Source organism: Cryptococcus neoformans, chromosome 2, assembly GCF_000149245.1.
Source record: "Cryptococcus neoformans var. grubii H99 chromosome 2, complete sequence".
Classification (NCBI taxonomy): domain Eukaryota; kingdom Fungi; phylum Basidiomycota; class Tremellomycetes; order Tremellales; family Cryptococcaceae; genus Cryptococcus; species Cryptococcus neoformans.
The window spans coordinates 235,001-250,293 of NC_026746.1; the positions used below are offsets into that span (position 1 = coordinate 235,001).

At 48.7% G+C, this 15,293-nt stretch overlaps 9 protein-coding genes and 1 non-coding gene; 5 read left to right on the top strand and 5 right to left on the bottom strand.

The window, feature by feature from the left end:
* The window catches only part of CNAG_07465 (hypothetical protein), a 980-nt gene extending 823 nt beyond the window's left edge, over positions 1–157 (top strand). Inside the window, exon 4 of the mRNA XM_012192353.1 lies at positions 1–157. This exon is cut by the window's left edge and continues 215 nt beyond it. Within this exon, the coding sequence (XP_012047743.1) occupies positions 1–73 (73 nt within the window). The 3' untranslated portion in view covers positions 74–157.
* Positions 151–615, bottom strand: CNAG_12144. Its single transcript, XR_001045459.1, has one exon. It is a non-coding gene; the product is annotated as a hypothetical RNA (non-coding RNA).
* Positions 616–879: 264 nt separating this feature from the next.
* Positions 880–4,543, top strand: CNAG_06719 (hypothetical protein; the record flags this gene model as incomplete). Its single annotated transcript, XM_012192297.1, has 12 exons — positions 880–1,313; positions 1,454–1,556; positions 1,723–2,162; positions 2,213–2,330; positions 2,387–2,566; positions 2,631–2,797; positions 2,859–2,973; positions 3,026–3,114; positions 3,166–3,496; positions 3,552–3,674; positions 4,242–4,319; positions 4,448–4,543. 12 exons carry the CDS (start codon positions 880–882, stop codon positions 4,541–4,543), a joined length of 2,274 nt encoding a protein of 757 aa, XP_012047687.1.
* A 333-nt stretch (positions 4,544–4,876) lies between these two features.
* CNAG_06718 (hypothetical protein) lies at positions 4,877–6,020 on the top strand. The gene is made up of 4 exons (XM_012191743.1): positions 4,877–4,980; positions 5,037–5,121; positions 5,181–5,352; positions 5,429–6,020. Exons 1-4 carry the CDS (start codon positions 4,936–4,938, stop codon positions 5,949–5,951), a joined length of 825 nt encoding a protein of 274 aa, XP_012047133.1. The 5' UTR covers positions 4,877–4,935; the 3' UTR covers positions 5,952–6,020.
* On the bottom strand, positions 5,979–7,573 carry CNAG_06717 (acyl-CoA-dependent ceramide synthase). XM_012192296.1 has 3 exons: positions 7,016–7,573; positions 6,665–6,952; positions 5,979–6,602 (listed from the first exon to the last, which is right to left on the bottom strand). Exons 1-3 carry the CDS (start codon positions 7,394–7,396, stop codon positions 6,165–6,167), a joined length of 1,107 nt encoding a protein of 368 aa, XP_012047686.1. The 5' UTR covers positions 7,397–7,573; the 3' UTR covers positions 5,979–6,164.
* A 121-nt stretch (positions 7,574–7,694) lies between these two features.
* CNAG_06716 (hypothetical protein) lies at positions 7,695–10,135 on the top strand. XM_012191744.1 has 6 exons: positions 7,695–7,942; positions 8,004–8,130; positions 8,185–8,449; positions 8,508–8,592; positions 8,649–9,824; positions 9,885–10,135. Exons 1-5 carry the CDS (start codon positions 7,827–7,829, stop codon positions 8,839–8,841), a joined length of 786 nt encoding a protein of 261 aa, XP_012047134.1. The 5' UTR covers positions 7,695–7,826; the 3' UTR covers positions 8,842–9,824; positions 9,885–10,135.
* CNAG_06715 (hypothetical protein) lies at positions 8,902–9,790 on the bottom strand (the record flags this gene model as incomplete). XM_012192295.1 has 5 exons in its annotated part: positions 8,902–9,122; positions 9,170–9,279; positions 9,333–9,360; positions 9,414–9,492; positions 9,563–9,790. 5 exons carry the CDS (start codon positions 9,788–9,790, stop codon positions 8,971–8,973), a joined length of 597 nt encoding a protein of 198 aa, XP_012047685.1. The 3' UTR covers positions 8,902–8,970.
* On the bottom strand, positions 10,040–11,048 carry CNAG_06714 (endoplasmic reticulum vesicle protein 25; the record flags this gene model as incomplete). XM_012191745.1 has 7 exons in its annotated part: positions 10,040–10,126; positions 10,178–10,251; positions 10,311–10,441; positions 10,491–10,560; positions 10,625–10,839; positions 10,890–10,893; positions 10,949–11,048. The coding sequence occupies 7 exons, from the start codon at positions 11,046–11,048 to the stop codon at positions 10,079–10,081; spliced, it is 642 nt and encodes a 213-aa protein (XP_012047135.1). The 3' UTR covers positions 10,040–10,078.
* A 244-nt stretch (positions 11,049–11,292) lies between these two features.
* Positions 11,293–14,339, top strand: CNAG_06713 (cysteine-tRNA ligase). XM_012191746.1 has 8 exons: positions 11,293–11,668; positions 11,717–12,212; positions 12,264–12,579; positions 12,630–12,862; positions 12,907–13,014; positions 13,066–13,191; positions 13,245–13,351; positions 13,401–14,339. Exons 1-8 carry the CDS (start codon positions 11,391–11,393, stop codon positions 14,176–14,178), a joined length of 2,442 nt encoding a protein of 813 aa, XP_012047136.1. The 5' UTR covers positions 11,293–11,390; the 3' UTR covers positions 14,179–14,339.
* Positions 14,317–15,231, bottom strand: CNAG_06712 (hypothetical protein). XM_012192294.1 has 6 exons: positions 14,946–15,231; positions 14,881–14,895; positions 14,796–14,806; positions 14,714–14,742; positions 14,549–14,656; positions 14,317–14,478 (listed from the first exon to the last, which is right to left on the bottom strand). The coding sequence occupies exons 1-6, from the start codon at positions 15,051–15,053 to the stop codon at positions 14,447–14,449; spliced, it is 303 nt and encodes a 100-aa protein (XP_012047684.1). The 5' UTR covers positions 15,054–15,231; the 3' UTR covers positions 14,317–14,446.
* Positions 15,232–15,293: the final 62 nt, after the last annotated feature.

The window sequence follows — 15,293 nt, forward strand, 5'->3', positions numbered from 1 at the left end:
GGAGGAAGAGTTTATCCACGAGACTGGAAGAGAAGGTGGAGTAGATGACGAACAAGATGGAGATATGGACTAATAGGGGGAGTGATGGAGTCAAGAGCGACAAAGTAACGAACTGTAACGATCTATACCCAGCATATGCATACCTGTTGTGTTACCATCCCTCGCCAACTGAACAAACCCCTCCTTTTTGAAACTAGAATTTTGAGGTCAACTTTAATCTTTCAAGAAGCAAGGATCAGTCTCCATGTTGCAAGGCGATCGCCATACATGAGTCGACAACTCTTCGACTGATTCATGTCTCTCTTCGGTCACGTACGACCACTCTCTTGAATCCAAGCTATTCACGAGTCGCATTTCATAATGGATGTAGTCGAAACGTGGGTGTCAAATTGGCACGATTTAGTCCATGTTCTACGACATATATGACGTTCCATCATGGGTGGGACGGAGTCCGCTGTAATTGAAACCCACATTCTTAAGTATCCGAAGTCGCAAAGATCCGTAATAGCTTGGCGACATAAGTCAAGACAGGATCTGATAGGCCGACTGTAGTGTGTCCGTCAGAAATCTTAGCCCAGGAATCTGTTACTGTATATAGGCCATCGGCCATATTTGATGCTGAGCAGTGCATGTGTGATGAGATGACATCCGCAGCAACAAGATAGAAGAAGGCCGAGTGATCGGCGGGCGACGCGCGGAGACGCGGGATAAGCTCAATTATTTATTGATGTTCCTTGGTGCGCTCGGGCATGCGATTTTCCATCTTATCGGCATCTACGTACTACTCGTACTACTCTATCATTTCCAGCAGTACAATACCATATCACATAGACACCTAGAACACCACTAATACACCTAAGCACAACAGAGCATATTTAGATGACCACCCAAATTGCCATGGACTGGACGGATTTTCACTTTTCTCAATGGCCCAAGCAACAAGACAGTGGCGGCCTTGTGCCGCCCGCGGACGAATGGGATCCTAATGACGTCCTCAACACGGAAATGTTTGGCTCCCCAAGTACTCCTGCAGCTTCATCGTCGGAGCTGGAGCCTCGAGCATCGTCAAGTAACGGCCTTCCGCTGAACGTATCTGAGCCCCTCGGCTCCGATGATGCCCTGTTTCAGCCATATATTTTGCAGAGCACGAAAGTGTTAGGCGGGATGGGAGAGGGTGAACAATTATCAGAAACTGAGCGTGCATGTTCTGGAGATGGAACATTGCTCTCTTCCGTTACACACCCTCGTGGGCGTACAGATGCCCCTACCCCGTCTCACAAACCGGCGGGAGAACCTCCTTTGAGGAGAGGGATGTGCGTATATTGTGGATTGCTGCACCATTTCGACGAGCTTACATTAGGGTTTAATTAGGGCTTGCATGTTTTGTCGGCGAAGGAAACTTGTCAGTGACTCGTAGAGCAGGATAAAGGATAGTAGCTGACATTCATGGTAGCGGTGCTCGGGTGAAAAACCAACATGTGCAAGCTGTGTCAAACACAATCAATCATGTGAATACCGGACAACCGAAAGTTTGCCGAAGGTTCGATCCCGAAAGAGTAGGTTGATTACATATCGCTGGACCATAGCTAAGGCTGCGTCTCAGGTGGAGCGTTTGAAGGTAACCATAGCCCAAACTATCACTATTCGCAACAACCTATCACCGATTTTTCAGTTCCTTTACCTCCTATGTTTGGTGGCTTTTCACCTCATGCTCCTGAACAGCATGGACAATCCGGATTTGATCCAATTCCTTCCAACGCTTCTTCTACTTCTACTCCTTCCTTTTCGACAATATTCAATTCGGCTTCTCAAGCTGTACAGCCTTATACCTTATCCTCCACAAATATTAACCATCCTCCACAAGTTCCAGCATCAGAAAGCGTTAGCTTCTTCCCAGAAGTGGAAGAGGAGGACCCCGTAGAGCGTTTAACTGTACGACTTGGGGAATTTCTGTTTAGTCAGAAAGAGAGTCCGAAAACCTCTCAAGCTGTGGATACCACGACTCAAAGTAAAGAATCGGAGTGGCAAAAGAAAAGGAAGACGGCGAAAGATGGTCGATGGGTTACAGATGGGAAGACGACGAGCGAAAATGCGAGACGCGCTAGAGTTCTGCAGACAATGATGGAGTCCGATGGATTGAGTAATGAGACTCGTAATGCTTTGTGAGTGAGATGAGACTTCGCGCTCCTCACCAGTTAATCAGTGCCCATAGGCTGGATTCCTTCCTGTCAAGCCCACATAGGTTCTTTGACATGAATATCCCTCGTTTTCGATATCGCATGTCGTTTACCGATAAAAGAAGGCCGGCATTGGCGCTGTTGAATGCGATGGTACGTTTGAGATCGATATTGAAGGCTGTTTACTCATCTAACGCCCTAATTCATAGTATCTATGGGCCACGCGACTTTCTGATATGCCCAACTCAGATGCAATGGAGCGACATTTCCTCACCAAAGCGTGTCATCATCTCGGGTCTGCCACCGCGAGCGATGATCAACTCATGGATACTATCAGAGCTGCTGCCCTTCTGAGCATCTACATGTACACCAGAAGTCGCTACCACGAGGTGAGCAATTGAGAGTTTCATTATTGAATCAGAATTGTTCTGATCTCGGGGACGTGGCAAGTAGGGCTGGTTAATAGCGGGTGTCGCTGTCAGACTGGTACTTTCCTCGGGTATACATCAAATTCCTTCCCTCACTTTCCACCCCCCTCTCCCCGAAGATCCGCTACTGCGCAACAGAATCCATCTCCTTTCGCCTCCTAAAGATTCCACAGAGCGGGGGGGAGCGCGTGCGTACATACTTTGTAAGCCATTTAAATGGTTATTCAATTCCTAATTTGACAATGCCTTGCAGCTGGATTGTATTTATAGTGGAGCGAGCAGGGGCGTTGGCGACCGGGTTTCCATCTACCATACGTGACGAAGATATCTTGACACCTTTTGGCAAGCCTCTGAACGATATATCATCCGTAAGATACTAATATCTTGAAAGACCAGGACACAGTGGCTAATGAGCTGTAGCAAAACGTCACTCTACATGATGATATTACTATAACGGACATGTATGAGGGTGAAGGCAACTCGAATAGCATAGCAATTTCAGCATCCAGGTACGTTCAATCTCTACTGCATCATTGGCTCATAGCTGATTTATGTTTTAGTTCACAATGGATCAAGGCAGTAACAATACTCGAACGGGCTTCAAAGTTAGCTTTTCTCAAACCTTCTCGGGATTCTGATTATACAAAGGCTTGGAAGGAATACACAAACGCCTTACGGTCAGGCAACTCTCAAGCATCTCCCCCTTCGCCGCCGCCTGTCTATCTTAACCAACCGAAGCATAGGAACCCGAAAGAATATCGAGAATGTCTGTTGGCTTTAAACAATCTTCGTAAAAGTTTGGGCGTGGAGGGAATATCACCTTTGGAGAGGAAGAGGATGGCAGATGCCATTGGAGCGCAATTGGTTATCCCGGCCAGATTAATGCAATTGGTAAGTGATGATCGTTTTCCCTCAAAAAATTCCGTTTCTCAATGCTACATTGCAGCATCACCACTTGACAGCGGCTGAGCTGCTGCTTCATGACATTAACTGTACAGATGCCGACAATAGCGAAGCTATAAAAGCTGCTCGTCAGAGTGTCGATCTGATTAGGTGGCTGCCTCAGGTTGTAAGTCCCCCAACTGTTATCTTTTCATATGTATAGTGTGGACGAGCTGACTCGTCTGGTATCAAAGTCGTATAGTCGCTTTGACGGGGAGATTTCGGTAGTATTGTGTTTCATTGCAAAGTGCCTAATCAAGGAGTTGGGACGTTTAAAACGAGCTGGAGATGACGATGGTAAGTTAAAATATCCCATAAATTTCTGTCGCCTAATCAGAGCGAATATTTGTTTATGCCAAAAAGCTTGCGAATCCGTATCTGAGGACGTCGACGTCATGATTAACGAACTACATCGTCTTGGAGGAATGTTACATATGTCGTTAGTATGGTTCATATCGAAAGAACGATCAGTTCAACTTATGTCTGCTTAGTCATACACAAGCGAAAGCGATGGAGGAGCTCAAACGTTTAGCCCTGTCAAGCCATAAAGAGCCGCCGTCACCTGTCGGAACTGTTTAAGGGGGGACGAGAAGTTTACGAAAGAACCGAGGTGCCGTATGTGTCTATGTGTGTTCCTGATACCCGAGTCTTTATTTGAGCTGACAACTAACTGCCATTGCAAGGTCTTTAATAGAGGGTCACTATGTATGCCTTGCATAATTCTACCATTACTTGTATGCATGTACTTTTAGATGTCCTATTATTCTCTCGCGTGAGTATTTCAATTGTGCTCTGCGGCTATTCTGCATGGCAAGCTTAAGATGTTCCTGGCGCGGCCATCTCTTTCTTTCTTTCCCTTGCGTCGCGCCCTTGATCCTCCTGGCGTTGCTGATGATCTAGCAACCCGGCAATTGGCAACAGGATAACCATCAACTGCTCTTTGCCGTTGGAACAGGAAACGGGCCCATGCATTCGAATCTCGTTGGAGACTGGTAAAGTTGCTTTGATAATACGAAGCAGCAGCGGCGCACAACGATCCTAACTAAAAGGGGGTCAGGCACGCTAAGAACAATGATGCACAGGGCTGCACCTGCTATAGCGTACCGTGCCAGCACCAGTAAAGAGATTCACCCGCTGGCGTGTAATAGTGTTTTCCCAGCTATTCGGTTCTATAGCTTGGGTTTCTCTTTTTTGCTTCCTCGGCTACTATGGATCGAAAGGGAGGTTTGCGGTGGAAGCCTCGGGCACATTCGCATTGACGTCAGGAAGCCTTTGTCACACACATGCACCTCCTTTGGCTTCTATATACTGGCCCGCTGCCAGAAGATTGTCTTGCGACATGTACTCGCTTGTCTCTAATCGCCACTGGCAGTCGTATACTCACAATCATGTTTGCGCTAACGATGTTTGAAAGCCCTGCCAGAAATATGCACGTAGGTCAATTATCTTGATGCAAAAAGCGAGCCTGGCTCACTCCCATCTATGCAAGTGGCAAAACTATCAGTACAACGGTCCTCTGACTCCAGAGATGGAAATGATGTTCAAGAAGGAAGCTTCTCGAGCTCTTTCTCGCAGTATGATGCTCTTTTAATCCCAAGGCGGTTCAGTCAATCGACGCTGACGGGAGAGACAGTGGGTTCTGGATCTCTTGGTTTCTCTGTCTCGACATCTGTCACTACCGTAAACGGTGTTACAGCCTGTTTGACCGAGTTTCATGTGGGTAAGGAAACGGCCTGGACGGCGGAGGAGACGGCCATGCTGGATGCAAGGTTTGCAGCACTGGCGTCTGATGGGGAAATGGTAGGGTAAGTCCGTTTTGGTTATGTCTAAAGCATCATCAAAAAGATTGGCATAGACGATTGAATGGTTAACTTATCGCAGTCCGAATGGACGGTCCTTGGTCATGAGTGGATTGCAACAACCAAAAATAATCCCTATCGAAGATACTCCTGTCGCTGCTCCTCGAGCGATCAAAGCTCCTCTTTCGGTCCTCCACACACACGACCATGTCCCTTCCCGTCACAGCCAAGTCTCACCCCGCTATGCCAATTTTTCTCGCTCAAAGCATTCGAGAAAGGACGGTGCAAACGCTCCAAGCGTAAATAATTATGCTCAGCCACATAATGAACTTCTCCCACCCACGATGCTTCATCACCCAACTCCATTAGCTTATCCGGCTATACCTCGCTCTGCTCTTTCCCATCATAGCCACCACCCCACCCATGCTAATGACCCAAACGGCCCACATGCCCATTTTGCGCCCTCACTTACCGAAGCAGGTACATCTACAAGTCGCAGGCTATCCAAGACGCCCGCTCCAGGTATTTTTGCTGCGCCTGTAAGATCTGGTAGCTTCAAATCAATCACCTCTAGGTTCAAAAAGACCAAGGAGACCTCTGTATAACCACAACCACTTAACAAGTAGACTCAGTGTTTTATATATGACGTCTAATGCATGTGATGATCATCCCGGCGTTAAAAAATCCTGCGTTAAAAAATTGAGGATACTTTTTCAATCTATTTTAGAGGTATACACTGATCTTTTTTTGTGTCTATTTTTTTTTTCCTTTTTTTTTTTTTTTGAAAAACGTCCCTTCATATCAAAAATAATCTATCATCAAGTCCCTCGTTGAGAAAATAATTTTCGTTTTCGCAGATCCTCTTCTACCTCAGACCTGGTCGCAGTTGAAGCACCTACACTCTCTGGCACTTGCTCCAACGCATCCTCTTCGGACTCATCATCACTTCTCGAGTCTTCAGCGCCCATACCTCGTACCACGCGGATCGCGACGTTGCAAGCCATGTAAAACCACGCCGTGGCGAGGATCCAGAGGATGGAGAGCATGGCGACAAAGCCGAGGTAAACCCTGTAAGTAAGGAATCGGCCTTGTTCGGGAGCCCATTCAAAGGGGATGAATTTGGGCGCGTCCACATAGGTGCTGCGGATGACGAGGAAGAGACCGGCTTCACGAGTGATGAACCATGAGATGAGAAAGACGACGAATGTGAGGTCGCAGAGGGTGGAGAGGGAGAGGTAGCGAAACATTTTGGCGAGCTGAGATGATGTTAGAATGGGATGGAGTGAAAAAATAAATAAATAAAAATGAAATTACTTACTGGTAAGAGGATGTCGCAAAAGTCCATAAGACAGTGGATAACGACACCGACCGAGGTAAAGTTCATGACGTAGCTCCCCACAACCAAAGTAATAGTCAATATGTGGTGCCCAAACATCTGCCAATGATCTTTTCTTCGCTTCTCGCAGTTGATAACGAGCAGCTGGTGGAACCACCAACCGAGCTGGGAGAGATAGTAAAACTTGGTGAGTGCCGGGAGAGGGACGGCCGGGTATGTGCCCCAGAGCTGTTCGGGAGATGTTGGAGAGGGATTCTGGCGGAGGACAATCTACAAAGGGGGAAAAAAGGTCAGGCCTTGGCAAGCGGAGCAATGACGGAGAACAGCACTCACCACGCCAAATGTCCAATATATAGAGCAATACAGCCAGCTCCAGCCTTGCTCTGCAAACCTCGTGACGGTATGCTCCCTCTTCTTCCTGGCCTTTGCATATTCTCTCTCCTGTCCCTTGATCTGTGGCGGGCTTGGCAGACATATTCTCATAAAGGGAGAGAAGACACCCTTCATGAACGCCTCCCGGAGCAGGGTGAACGCCAGCGCCCAGAAGAGCACCAAGCACGCATCCTGCGGGCCCTTGTCGTACAGTGTCTGCGCGGACGGGTGGGCGAGCGGGTCTGTGATGGGATACGACAGGGTGACAAAGGGCCGCAGCGACTGTGGGACATAGGAGTGGAGGAGGGAGGGGAGGGGGGAGGTGGTGAGGTTGCACGCCATGCTGGCGGAGTGCGCTGCTGCAGCAGGTGCGGATGTCGCGTGGGGGGAAGGGAACAGTGCAGTCCACGAAGCCAGCTCGTGGGTGTTTGGTTACCTGTGCAGGGGGGGAGGGGGGGGTGGTTTTTGACGGGGAAGGAAAAGGCTGCACTTGGCTGTGGACTGGACAGTTCACGTAACAGATGCGCCTGCGAGAAACTTAATTTACGCCTCTATTTGCTCCCGAGAAGCCCATTACAACGCCTCTCATTGGCCATTACAATATTCTGATGATGTCATTACTTCTTTTCTAATCAGCCATTACAAACCCCATCCTCTAATCGAGCACCGACATAGCGCCCTGCGGAAGATCGACCACAACGAACCGTACAGTCCATCTGCACCATCCCGCATTCGAACACGCGATACTCCCCCTCCCCCCACACCACCAGCCATGGCCATCCTCTCCACCCCGTCACCCACACTCTACGTCTCGGGGCTCGAAACGAAGACAAAAAAGCCCGAACTAAGGCAGCAGCTCTACGCCCTTTTCTCGCCATACGGCAGAGTGTTAGTTCTTCCCCTGCTTTTCGGTGTGCATCTGCTGATATCATATTATACCGTTTCACAGGATTGATGTGGTCGCGAAGAAGCATGACGGAGGAAGAGGACAGGCGTTTGTCGTCTTTGAGGAGCAGGTGGCGGCTACGGCGGCGCTGAGAGGATTGACCGGCGAAACATTCTACAACAAGGAGCTGGTACGTCTTTTCACTCCATCTCTTTGTCAAGCATCAAAACTAACCCCTAAGCAGAGAATATCATACGCCAAGAAACCGTCTTACGCCACCACCGCCCGTCAAGACCCTTCAGCTTCCCGAGAAGCAGCCGCTATCCAGGCCGCCAAACTCACTGTTTCCCGAGCCCAAGACGAGTATGAGCAGCTTGAAAAGGAGAGGCACGATGAAGAGGCCGGTTTGTTGGGTGAGAAGAGAGGTTTGGAAGATGAACAGGAAGAAAGGGGAGCAAAGAGGGTTAAGCAGGAGGACGATGAGGCGATGGAGATTGAGATGGATGAGGGTTAGTCGATACTCCATCTTGTTGCGTACAACTCATTTCGCTAATAACGGCTTGGTAGAAGAAGATGAGGAGAAACCAGTGCTCATCTGCTCAAATCTTCCCGCAGAATGTAATGCCGATATCATGGGTGCTCTCTTCTCCCAGTACGTATCCATCACCATTCCATACGAAATACCCACTTGACGCGCGATCCATCCAGATATCAAGGCTTCGTCTCCGCAACCCAACTCCCATCCTCATTCACACCTCCCTCCTCCCATCCCAAGCCCAATCCCGGCGCCGTCTCTTTCCACGCTACATTCCAGTCAAGGGATCATGCTGCCAAGGCAAAGGACGAGGTCAATGGCTATCTGATGCAGCCAGGATGGGCGATGACGGCGACTTTGGCTTAGAAACATTAAAAAGGGGGGAGGGCGAGGGGTTAGATTGGTATGTACAGATCTGCATCCGGTGTAAAAAGAATGGATCCTGCATAGCGATGGGATCATACTGTACTACAACGGAAAGCGAGGCGTTTCGGCCTATTGAGAAATCTCCTTGTCACGCTCGTCACCACGCAACGCCTCCTTTTCCCGCAGTAGCGAGCTGTTCGTCGCACTGCCAAACCGCTTGAGCACCTCTGCCGCCCGCTTCATCTCGTTTGAGAAATCAGTCATCACTTTTCGAGCTTCCTCTGCGTGTCGAGGGTCAGCGCAGTCGATGGATAGTTGACAAACTAACCCTGTCTGTGCTCTTCTTCTTCAATTGCTTGAACACCTTCTATCAGACTTTGTTGTGCCTGCAAGTCCAGTTGGTGGAAAATGTAGTGTACATGGAGGATGATATCGTACCTGAAGTTGTCTATCAGCTTTACCGTTCCGAGTACTCCCATCTGTTGACCAACGTCGAAGCTAATGCCTGTTCGGCGAATTCTAAAACAGGCATCAGCCACGCTGGTGTGTTTACTCACGAAAACCTGGCCTACCTTGCAAAAACGGAACCATCTCTTCCTGAATTTCATCCCATTTGTCTTCTAGCTCCGTCTTTGAATCGAAACGGCCAATCTTTACATGACATATTAAACTCTCCTTGCATCCTGATAAAATGCCCTCGAGGAGTAAGTAACGGACTTACTTCGGCCATAGGGTCAAATTCAGTATATTCCTCATTCTTCTGAACGTGATTGTCTTTTTCCTGCCGCATCTCAAATGGTTCTTCAGTTTCGGGCCCAATCGCCAAAGCTAGAGCATGGTCGACAGACTGGACTGTACCAGTCGAAGCGGGATGAGGATGGGCGGTAGGAGAGCTCTGCGGATGTGGGTCTGATAATTCAAAGAATTCTGGTGAATGAGGATTAGACATTGTAATGCTGAAGGTACGGATACGTAAAGAAAAGGTGAGTGGCAAAGATGGAGCATGAAAGATGAGGATGAGGAGGCTGAGGATGAAGAAGCAGCAACAGATGACTGGACTTTATACGTCTCGCGCTAGTAGGTGGTCTGTGCGGCCGGGCGTCAATCGTCATCCCTCCTTCCTTCCTTCCTACCTTGTCTCTTCCCGCCACATATCTCTTTGGACGCTGAATGCCATATACAAGACCCGTGTCCGAGTGCAAAATGCCAATATGTATATGCATATGTCCTAATCTTTTTAGTCGATAAGATACTTGCGCTTGAAGAATGATCGGAGATGCAAAAGCTACACACGCCGTTATCAGCCAAAATAATTGATCCCCGATACTATACTTACCTGCCAGACACCAAGTCCTATGGTGCAGCAGATAATGAGGACTGAAAACACCTTGACTCGCTGGTTTGTGCTCTCTACATAGGTTCTTCGCGTTAATAGTCATCCATTGACAAGGCACGGGAGGAAATCCTACCATTGGTATCTCTCATCCGCATTTCTCTCCTTTGGAGATACCCCATCTCCTCGACGATTTCCTTGGTGACAGCTTCAAGCTTGCGCATCTCGACTTCGAGGATTGAAAGGGATTCTTGATTGGCGATAGCACTATTAAAAAGTTAATGACAATCGCGCCCATATGGGTTGTGAGGCATACTTGTAGTCAATAGCATCGGCACCAATGTCAACATCGAGTTCCACGCTCCTAACCACTCTTGGGCTCCCAGCTACAACACGTCGATCAGCCCAAATTCTCCCCCAATGACCTCATCCCCTCAAACACAGACTTACATCCAGTGTACCGGTTGGTCAAACAAACACCAACGTCTGCAGACTCATGTGTAGTGGCCGCAAGCCTGGCCTCTCCTCTAACATCCTTCTTTGACAGGTACACATTTCCTCGCTCAGAGCCGTCAAGGATTTGGATATCAACTTGTTGATCAGGTTCACCGGGGACGTTGGCAGTGACGATCACAAGAGAGTGCGCGGATGCAAAATTCCAAATACTAATATGTGGTCAGACGGGTGTTGAGCAAAGTACTCATAGTTCACGAACCATTCTATATCGTGCGATTAGTCTGCGTCACAATCCAGATGAGACAACAGTGGACATACTGGGCTTGGGATTCCGATCGGAAGTGAGGTCAAACTTGACGGCGCAGACTGCTGTGAGTAATGTAAAGAGGAATAAGAGCGAGGGGATTCGGAGGATCATGGTGGGGATAGTAAATGTATGCCTGTTTTTTTTGTTATTATAGATCTAGAGAGTGACAAATTGGCTACGCTAACGAATAGTCGATAGCTTGCTGGCCACGTCCCAGAGACGCGGTGGAGGTGGGTGCCTAATATCAAAGAGGCATGTCTTTTGTTTCTTGTGCCTATCGTATTCAATGTTCTTTAATCGTTTTAATCGCGCCTATGCTGCCGTAATATTGTTGCGAGTCGCTGGTTATCTTGTTCTTTATTTCGCTATTTTCGAGCACGAGACGACGGGCTTCGGATTTCAGAAAAGATCACAAAAACAGTTGTCCACGGAACAACCCCCTCCAGCATCTGCATGCTACCTCCTATCCTTGCGAAAATACCTTTACGCCTTTTACGCCCACAAGCCACCCAGCAGCTCAGATCACTCTCATACACAATGGCAACCAACAAGTCAGTTGTCACACAGCCAACTTGGTACTCTCCAGCAAAGTCAACAGACGAACCAGTACTCAGAGTCTACAACTCCCTCACAAGGTCAAAGGATGTCTTTGTGCCCACAAATGGAAGGAGAGTCGACTGGTACAATTGTGGCCCTACCGTCTATGATTCATCTCATATGGGTCATGCCAGGTGAGCTACTCTCTTTGTAATACTCGTCCAGTAACTGAACCATTACAGGAACTACCTCACTCAGGACATTGTCCGAAGAATATTGCGAGACTACTTCAGTTACGATGTCAACTTTGTTATGAACGTCACCGACATTGATGACAAGATCATCCTTCGAGCGCGTGAATCGTACCTCCTGGACCAAGCCATTTCCTCCAACCCTGCTCTTTCTCCCGAGCTCGTCTCCGACGTCGAAGCTGCGTTCACAAAGTACCTCGCCAAACCTCTCAAATCCCTTACCACTCCTCTTGAACACCCTCCTAATGCTACTTCTTTTGAAATCCTCGACTTGCTGTTGCAAAAGGATCAGTCTGAAGCTCAGTGGGCAAAGGAAGCGCGGGAAAGGGAGGAAAAGTTTGGAATGTACTTGGCAAGTCTTTCAAAAGCTAGGGATGCATACAATGTTGCCCAGCAAAAGGTTGGAAAGCCCGAAGGAGAGGGACAAGCGGTCAAAGACTTGGTTGAAGGAGCGACCGACGTTCTTGGACCATATCTTGGTGAAAAGGTATGGCATATGTTTATTGTTTCGGCCAGCGCTGATTCTGGATATCCGTAGCTTGGACACACTATTACCGATCCCATTGCTGTATGCCGGCGCCTTGCTTCTTACTGGGAGAATGCCTTCTTCACAGATATGGCCCGTCTCCGTGTACTCCCCCCCGACACCATCACCCGTGTTTCCGAATACGTACCCGAAATCGTCTCTTTCGTCCAGCGCATCATCGACAACGGGTTTGCTTATGAAGGTGATGGAAGCATTTGGTTTGATGTCGACAAGTTTGAGGGTGCAGAGGGTGATGGATTCAGGCATGAGTATGCCAAGCTTCAACCTTCAAGCAAGGGCAACAAGAAGCTGTTGGATGAGGGTGAAGGTACGTTCCCGAGTGTTTATAGTAAGGAACTACGTCTAATCTACAGATAGGCGCTTTAACTGGTTCCCAGGGAAAGCGACGCCCTGCGGACTTTGCTCTCTGGAAAGCCAAGTCCAAGCCTGGAGAACCTGCCTGGCCATCACCTTGGGGAGAAGGTCGACCTGGGTGGCACATTGAGTGCTCTGTCATGGCTAGTGCGATCTTGGGTAGCGGAATGGACATTCACTCGGGTGGCGTGGATTTGATGTTCCCTCATCATGACAATGAACTTGCTCAAGCCGAGGTGAGTGGCATAAATCATTGTTAGATGTCACTTATGCCCCATAGGCGTACCATGGCTGCAAGCAATGGGTCAACTACTTCTTACATACTGGTCATCTCCACATTGAAGGCTTGAAGATGAGCAAGTCTCTCAAAAACTTTATCACCATCGATGTGAGTAATGGATCAGCCAAATATGCCGGCCAAGGCTTACAAAATGTATAGGAAGCTCTCCAGACATACTCTGCCCGGCAATTACGACTTGCTTTCATGCTTCAAATATGGAATGCTAAGCTAGACTTCAAAAAGGACCTGATCGTTGATACCAAGGCCAAGGAAGAGACATTTGACGTAAGCTTCAAGTCGGACCGTTGGGGCAGTAATTTCTAATAGCCACTGAACAGAACTTTTTCACCAACGTCAAGGCTAGGATGACTGATGCTGCTGCTCGAGGCCCCAATGAGGACGGCAAGCACCACTACGAGGAGGCCGAGAAGAGCCTCATGGCCAAGTAAGTTGTCAATTTTAATCTCTGATCTCCATTCTGACTCGTTGAGCAGCTTCCACAAAGCTCAAAATGATTTCCGAGCTGCTCTTTGCGATTCGTTCAACACCCCCGCGGCCATCCAAACGCTTCTCGACCTCGTTTCCGCCGTCAATCTTTACTTTGCTTCTCGCGGCCGAGAGTATAACATTGCTCCTGTCGTTACAATTGCCCAATGGATTACCCGTATGCTTCGTATGTTCGGTCTCGGCGAAGGCGACGTCACATCTGGCCAGATCGGATGGGGTAAGGAGGGTGATGAGGTGTCTGGCGGCGACTTTGAAGGCAAGCTTGACCCTTACCTCCGAGCGATGGCCTCCTTTCGAGATGATATCCGTCGACTCGCTATTGAGGGCGCCACCTCTGGGGAGATCCTTAAGCTCTGTGACAAGTTTAGAGATCAGGACCTTGCGAATCTCGGTATCCAGCTCGATGACGGCCAGTCAGCAACTGGTGGTGCCTTGTACAAGCTTGTGGACCCCTCTATCCTCATCCGAGCAAGAGAGGAGAAGGAACGAGCAGCTGCAGAGAAGGCTGAGAAGAAGAAGGCTGCTGAGGCGAAGAGGATTGCTCAGCTTGAAAAAGGTCGAGTGCCTCCTCAAGAGATGTTCAGGCCTCCCAACGTCGCCGAGGGAACCTACTCTGCATGGGACGAACAAGGGTTACCTACAAAGGATGGTGAGGGACAGGACTTGAGCAAAAGCTTGCAGAAGAAAGTGGCGAAGGAGTGGAAGGTTCAGGAAAAAGCACATGGCGCTTGGTTGGCTTGGCAGAAGGAGCAAGAGGGAAAATAGACGGTGTAGATGGGTCTGTGGCATAGGGCAATGTGTAATATATATAGGTTAAATTTCAGGCATGTTGATTATTTGGGTTCCCGAATTTGTGCTTGGAACGGGCCTTTCGCGTACGCTGGTGCCGTGGACTGTCGCATGTACGATAACTCGACAAAACGCAAGTACATCACATCTCGACTTTGTATAAATGACAATCCAGCCTGTCCATGCTGTTTCTCCTTCGTATGAGACTGTACACCCGTCTCTCCTGACAAGCTATACCGAAATTTTAACGGGTAGAACCATAGTACGGCTGCTGGGCTATAAATGCGAAGACGGCAAGCACACTGAATCAGCAAATATCACTCAGGATGGGTCAGAAGTTACATACCAGGAGCGCCAGGAACGGCACCACCAGGGGCATTTCCGACGAAGTTGCCGTTTCCAAGATATGTATAGCCACCGTTTCCATACGCCTCTTCGGCCCTGATGCGCTTGTCTGTATGGCGAGGATAGCCAGTCAGCAAAATGAGTGCGAGACTCGCGAAAGACGTACAGATGAGCCAAAAGGCGTGGATATGACCACTGCGAGAGAGTTAGATCCTGCAAGCGGTCGTTTATGGAATGCTGTGACTCACGGCAGGTAACCCTATTACCATAGGAACAGTCGATACACGGTCAGTTTTCCTTCAACCTTGAATGTATACACGTGTCTACACGTACCAAGATAGTCAAGAGCTAAAGCAGCCATTAGCTTACGCTCTGATTAGGCATTTGGGAGGACATACGATGTTGATGAGCAAGTCGCAGCTGCAGCCAGTGATGATAGCGGCCGCGGCTGGAGGGAAGATGATGGCGACAAGAATGAGAACGATATCAGAACCTCGAACAGGCATCTTGATTGTTGTTCAGGAGGCTAGTTTGTGGAGCAATAGGGTATGAAGCAAGGTGAGTAACTGAAGATAACGAGTTGTGAAGACAAAAGACAACAACTCGAAGCTTGAATGAGAACGGCAAAGGATGGCCGCTGAAAGGATCGTGGCAACAAGATCAGTGGCGGGTGATGACGTCGTGACCAAATTGCTTATGTAATATGCCCGATCGCCTTGCTTTGCCGGGCGACGCTGTAGGCAATC

Coding starts and splice junctions, on each gene's coding strand:
- CNAG_06716 (XM_012191744.1), top strand. CDS start 7,827: ATGGCCATCCTCTCCACCCCGTCACCCACACTCTACGTCTCGGGGCTC. Junction 8,131..8,184: donor CATTCTACAACAAGGAGCTG/GTACGTCTTTTC, acceptor ACCCCTAAGCAG/AGAATATCATACGCCAAGAA. Junction 8,450..8,507: donor GGAGATTGAGATGGATGAGG/GTTAGTCGATAC, acceptor ACGGCTTGGTAG/AAGAAGATGAGGAGAAACCA.
- CNAG_06718 (XM_012191743.1), top strand. CDS start 4,936: ATGTTTGCGCTAACGATGTTTGAAAGCCCTGCCAGAAATATGCAC. Junction 4,981..5,036: donor GCCCTGCCAGAAATATGCAC/GTAGGTCAATTA, acceptor CATCTATGCAAG/TGGCAAAACTATCAGTACAA. Junction 5,353..5,428: donor TCTGATGGGGAAATGGTAGG/GTAAGTCCGTTT, acceptor AACTTATCGCAG/TCCGAATGGACGGTCCTTGG.
- CNAG_06712 (XM_012192294.1), bottom strand. CDS start 15,053: ATGCCTGTTCGAGGTTCTGATATCGTTCTCATTCTTGTCGCCATCATC. Junction 14,657..14,713: donor CCACGCCTTTTGGCTCATCT/GTACGTCTTTCG, acceptor CTCGCCATACAG/ACAAGCGCATCAGGGCCGAA. Junction 14,479..14,548: donor TGCCGTTCCTGGCGCTCCTG/GTATGTAACTTC, acceptor TCGCATTTATAG/CCCAGCAGCCGTACTATGGT.
- CNAG_06713 (XM_012191746.1), top strand. CDS start 11,391: ATGCTACCTCCTATCCTTGCGAAAATACCTTTACGCCTTTTACGCCCA. Junction 11,669..11,716: donor TCTCATATGGGTCATGCCAG/GTGAGCTACTCT, acceptor GAACCATTACAG/GAACTACCTCACTCAGGACA. Junction 13,352..13,400: donor GAGAAGAGCCTCATGGCCAA/GTAAGTTGTCAA, acceptor CTCGTTGAGCAG/CTTCCACAAAGCTCAAAATG.
- CNAG_06717 (XM_012192296.1), bottom strand. CDS start 7,396: ATGGCGTGCAACCTCACCACCTCCCCCCTCCCCTCCCTCCTCCACTCC. Junction 6,953..7,015: donor TATATTGGACATTTGGCGTG/GTGAGTGCTGTT, acceptor CCCCCTTTGTAG/ATTGTCCTCCGCCAGAATCC. Junction 6,603..6,664: donor TTTGCGACATCCTCTTACCA/GTAAGTAATTTC, acceptor ACATCATCTCAG/CTCGCCAAAATGTTTCGCTA.